Source organism: Tupaia chinensis, unplaced genomic scaffold (genome assembly GCF_000334495.1).
Source record: "Tupaia chinensis unplaced genomic scaffold, TupChi_1.0 Scaffold000197_1, whole genome shotgun sequence".
NCBI classification, from domain to species: domain Eukaryota; kingdom Metazoa; phylum Chordata; class Mammalia; order Scandentia; family Tupaiidae; genus Tupaia; species Tupaia belangeri.
Window position 1 is genome coordinate 4,794,308 of NW_006159672.1, and position 5,909 is coordinate 4,800,216.

General features: G+C 38.4%; 1 protein-coding gene across 1 annotated transcript in view; it reads right to left on the minus strand.

The window, feature by feature from the left end:
• The window catches only part of TCERG1L (transcription elongation regulator 1 like), a 249,209-nt gene that overhangs the window by 192,931 nt on the left and 50,369 nt on the right, over positions 1-5,909 (minus strand). Inside the window, exon 5 of the mRNA XM_006146995.2 lies at positions 4,781-4,978. Coding sequence (XP_006147057.1) covers positions 4,781-4,978 — 198 coding nt within the window. The remainder of the gene's footprint in view (positions 1-4,780; positions 4,979-5,909) is intronic.

The following is a 5,909-nucleotide window of genomic DNA, read 5'->3' on the forward strand; positions in this document are numbered from 1 at the left end:
CTTGCTGATGTGAATGACTCTGCAGGAAAGCAATTCTCATCTTTGTATCCCAACAATGGGATCTCCATGTAAAAAGTTCTGCACCTTACATACCTAAATGTAAAAATGTTAGGTTTTATATATATAGTTGTATTTTATGGGCATTAAACTTATACAGAAGTTTTATTTTTAATTTTCTTTAAATCTAATAATTTTTCCCCTAAATGTAGCTAGAACCCTCCATATGTCTTTCTCATAGAAGACAGTTGAGTTTCAGGCATTTTAGGGTATAAGTAATAATGTTGTTATAGTATTTTTACCTCTTAAAAAATCTAAATTGATAATATGTATTACAATATTTTTATTGTAGTCAAGGAGGAAGAATTCCTGAATTAAAAAAAGAAGAAAGAAAAGACTTTATCCCCAAATGACTGGATTATTGTTGTTATGGAACCTGTTTTAGCATCTGCAGATCTCACTAATGAGGGAAGCCGACAGCCACATGAAAGGCTGTGTTGTAGAAATCTGGCTTGGAGACTTTTCTGACTTGTTATGTAGCTTGGCTGGTAAGTTACTGATAGAACAAAAAATAGTCACTTCCCAGCTGTTCTGTGGCAGGACAAAATGTTAAATTTAAACCATTAAATAGTTCTGGAAGCAAAAGAACAGGTGGCAAATGGTTTCCAAGGCAGATGGTACTTTTTAATATTTGTATTTGATAGTAATTTGCTCTACTAGAGATCATAACTACTCACTTGTATTATACTTTTCTCACTTGAATGCTTAAGAAGTGGTGGGCCATGTTTTAAAAATAAATACTATCATTCTTAAAATAAGAATCATTTGATTTATTCCATCACATAGGAGCAGACACCAGAGTCCTGTTGCAACATAATTATCTCATTGGCGCAGGTCCCCATATTACCCTTCCTGCCATAAAGTTTGAGCAGAGCAGTTGTTGAGTGGCTTCCAGTCAAGGAGATTCAATCCTGGAGAATGCCAGGAAAACATTTCTGTTCTCTTTGACAAATCCTTCTGCATGGTGTTCCTTTTGCCCTTGATAAACAGCATGCTCTCCTTAAAAGCTAAGTAGTAATTATGACACAGGTACCTTTTTGGGACTAGGTAGTGGTGCAGTGCTAACAAAACTGGACCCACGTGGAAAAAGTACTGGGTTTGTGTCCCAGAATCTCGGAGCACACTGAGCATGCTCCAGAACCCATGATTCAAGCTGTTTGAAATTGGGATAGACTGCAGAATGAGGACTGTCAAAGAAATAAAATACCTTTCACCTCTGAATCTGTTATTTCTTTTTTTTTCTCTTTTTTTAAAATTTTCTTTAATTTTCTTTATTAATACTATAATCTTTTTGAATCTATTACTTCTTCAACCTGAAACTCTAGGGTTTAAAGGAACAGTGAAATGTGGCAAACTTTTTTTTTTAATCTTGATTGAAGAAAATGAAGAGGAAAGTGATCTTTCTCCTTTCAGCCTTCTTCAGTTGCTTGTCCCTAGCCATCACAAGCCTGTATTTTAATGGACTAGCACTTTAGGTATTGCTGAAAGGAGGCATCACTTTGATTAGAAGCATTATCTCCCAGGAAACACTGCCCTGCATCTTTTAAACTTCCCTTACCCTATGACTTAGGAGTAAAGAGGTAAAAAAAAATAGCATTAGAAATGATGTGAATTAATAAGCAACCTGTTTACTCATCCTGCCAATGTACAACATGGAGAGTGGTCCCTGAAGTGAGGGCAATTGCTGAGTTCAGTGCATACAGCAGTGAGCTCATCAAGTGTGATTCTCATGCAGGCAGGGCAAGGACAGAAAGACACAGCTCCACTAGTAGGTGACTTGCAGTGTAGGAAGAGGCAATCATATAAACAGACTGAGGCCAATAGCCCCAAGTCTGGTGGAGGAGTAGCAGCAGGGACTAGCTATGCTGTGTGTGCCGATAGCACTCTGAAAGAGAAAATCTAGTTCATGACTAAATTTGGAACTGATCATGGGGTTCTTTAAATATTATATGGTTTCTTACTCAAAACTCTAAATCATGATAAAGACATATAATTAAGTGTAATCCTTAGGCTCTGTCTTCTTTCCAACAGAATCAAATTCCTTCAGGGTCCTTCAGTTAATGGAACATTAACTCTCCACGCACTGATACAGTTTCACAGTTTGCTAAGTAGAGTTCAAATAACATAAACCAGGGTTTCTCAGCTGAGGCACTGCTAACAGTTTAGGCCAGATAATTATTCATCATGGGGACTGTCTGGGGTTGTAGGATGTGTGACAGCATCTACTCACTAGATTACAGTAATAATCCTTGAAGATAAGAGAGCCAAAAACTGTTGCTAGCCATTGTCAAACATTCCCCACGAGGCAAAAGTGTCCCCAGTTGAGAACCATTAACTTAAATCATATGGAATCTCTAAGGGTTTTTGGCTTGCTTTACCAAGCCAACGGTATAAATAAAATAGTAAAGTTTATTTATTTAAAGTAGGAATTTTTACTTCCTAATGAAAGCAGGGTCATCCATGTGTAGATAAATTAAATGTCACGTGCTTTTGTAAACTCAGTTTCAATATGGAGCAAAGTTCATAGAGAGGTGTGTTTTTCATAGTGTATCAAAGCATATTTTGCTGTTGACGATGTTTTGTTCCCTCTGTGCCTATCCTCCCGTTTCACTCTCCATGGCATATTCTGTCCTTATCCTGCCTCCTGCCCAGTTCCCCTATTTAAAGGCATGGCAGGAATTTTCTAGCAGGCTGCCTGGGTGTCTATTGAGAATATTCACCACAATAGTCAATAACTCCATCTCATCATTCTATGGAGCCCTGATGGGCAACTCCCTATCCCTCAATCTCCTTCATGCTTTGGTTTTCAAAGTACTGAAAGGAAATTGTATAAAGATTTTCTCTATGGGTATAGCCAGCCAAGAAAACACTATTGGTCATACCTCCCAAAGAACTCTCTCACTTGAAGGTGCACTGGGTAGAGTTTTATCCATCATGAAACCTGAGCTGGCCACACAGCTCATAGTTCAGACCTGGCCATTGGTCCGAACTTGGCCCCTAACTGTTTCAGCTTCTATCTGTATCCTCCACTACAGAGCAGGGTTTTTAGATCAAATAGATCGATGTTAATATGGTGAAGGCAATTTCAGAAGCCACCTTTTGAGTAACACCTTTTTCATCTTTTTTGACAGCTCGTTTTGGCAGTTATCTATAAGATAGATAATGTTGATGCTTGTCTTTTTCTAACTGAATGCACATCATGGCAAATTTGATTATAGAACCTTATAAAATGCAAACATGGAAAGATGCCTAATTATTTTGTCACTGTATAAATCACATAAGAGACCTGGGAAGTAAAGCCACCCCTGGGATGCACAGTTTTAGGTTCTAAGATTAATTTTCTCAAAAAATAGTAAGTCACCCTTAATAAATATCAACGGACTAATGGATTTTAACCAAAATCTTGGCACGGTTGTAATTTATATGCTAGACAGGATTATCCATGTGTTTTATTTATTTTCCCCATTACACCTTAAATACATGTTCACTGACATGCTGAAATAGAAAAAGGATTTTGTTATTGAGAATACAACCTCCAACGGATCAACTAATTCATCACATTGATATATAGAAATATGGAATGCCAGCACTGAAAAGAACTACATTAGATTTACCAGAAACAAAATCAACAAACCAAAAACACTCTTAAAATTAGAAAGTATTAAAAAACTAGGTTCTTTGTCTTTCTATCATAAAGTATTTTTTATGTGTGTATGCGTGTATGTGTATGTGTGTGTATGTATCATAATCCAGTGATATGTCTTCTATTACTGATAATCTAGCAATTAATGATACTGCTACAAAATTTGTTTAAGTTTTACCATACCACATGAAAAACTAAAATTAAAGTAATGCTACTAAATCACAAGAACTGAGAATTTACTCTATAGCATTCCAAATTGTTTGTTGTTATTGTTATGTTTGAAGAAACCAGCATTTCACAAGGTTGGCTCAAACACAAAGCATGCTGGTTAGAGTTAATACATAGATATATCATAGCTATAAACACACTTGAACAACAGAGTTGCAACTAATATAGAATCCTAGTCCTTCCTTCTCCCCTCTGGGCCTCTCATCCATGCATCTCAGCCTCAGGATATTTATTAAAGGAAGTATGCTCACTGCATTTATGAGCTCAAATGTCTTTATCGCCACTCTACCTCTTATACTCAGACCTGTCATAGTTGATAAGCCACTACTCCAAGTGCTCTGAACTGATCCAGCTGACAATCTCAGGGTGGGAAGTTTAGTGAGAGTTATTTTCTTGTTTATCACCAGCCCAGAAGCTTATTTCCCTAGGATGCCCTCCTGGCTTTCTTCCACACTCCACATACGAAAACTACAAACTTTTTGGAGTCCTCACACTATTAGATACATGTATTACTCCCTGAAAGAGTAAGAAAAGAGAAGTTTCATTTCTCCAAACAGAAACTTTAAACCTGACTTAATGGCAGAAAATGTCAGAATGGTTTAACAAGACCTGGTCCAGTGCATCGAGATGCATTTGTGAAGTTTAAAATCAATCAAACCCTTTATGACTTCAGTCAAATGTCCCTACCCAGAGCTGGCCTTAAATGTCCCACAGCACATACTTCCAGGAACAGTGGGCAACTGACCAGGAAACTGAGTACCTGGAGGTCATCTGACCCCTGCCTTGCCTGTCATACTGTGAATTCTGGGAGCAGCACAAGAAAGGTATTGAGAGACTATGCTCTGTGCCTACCTGAGAAGGGAGCTGTCCGGAGGGGTATTTTGATGGGTGCCAATGTCAGGAAGTGACAAGGCTGCACACTGGAGGGTGATGGGGCCCGGAATCCCTCAGGGTCCACAGAGACCATGGCAGCAGCAGCAGCAGCAGCAGCAGCAGCAATGGCAATTGTGGGACTGTTGCTGATCGGCTTAAGGCTGTTATGGCAACCACCTGCAGAAGAAGAATGAGGGTCAGCATGGGGAATGTCTAGTGTCCACAGGTCATAGACATCCATTTCACTGTGTCAAAATACACATATGTGTGTTATCAGTATATATTTCTCTTCCTCTTACCCATGCACATAACAAATGCTTTATGATAAAGATTTATAATGAACTAGAAGTATCAGGAAAATGCTAATGGTTGTATAAATGATGGTACACTCACTCAACAGAATCAACAAGATGTTAAACAGTCAGTATAATCATATCAAGGAAGACTACTCAATACTATAACAATGGCTCACAATACCTTAAGTAAATAAAACATGTTTTAAAAAATCATATAAATTTCTATACCACCAAAGAGTCATTCAGTCACCCCATCTTTATCTGATTGATGAGGTACTAAGCATTTTCTAGCTCTTAGGGACAGAACCATTCACCAAACTTATAGATATCCTGATACCCTGCCATCAGGGAATTTTCCTCTCAGGTATGGAAGCCACATGACATGTATTTTTCTTATTTGTTTAAGTTACAGTTCAGTAAGGTACAATGGAGAAAAGCAAAGTAGGGAAAAAAGATCATGAGTTGGTAAGTGGCTCTTAATTTTTTGTTTATTTTTGCTGTAGGATACTCAACAGGGCAGGTGTGGGGGGTGGGGAGGAAATGAGAAAGCATCCCCAAGGGGGAATGGCCATGCCACAATCCCTTCTCCTTCATTCTCCTCTTGGGATTTTGGGCATCTACACGCACATGCACCTGGTGTGTTTTGCAAGCTACCAGTCCAGAACTTGAACCACTCAGTCAGCCTGCCATGGGCTAGCTTGGCTCTTAATTTTAAATTGGATTATCAAGAACGTCTTCACTGGGAAGGGAACACATAGTTTTGTAAAGTCTATTGCAGGTAAAGAGGGGAGTCACACTGGCACCTGGGAAAG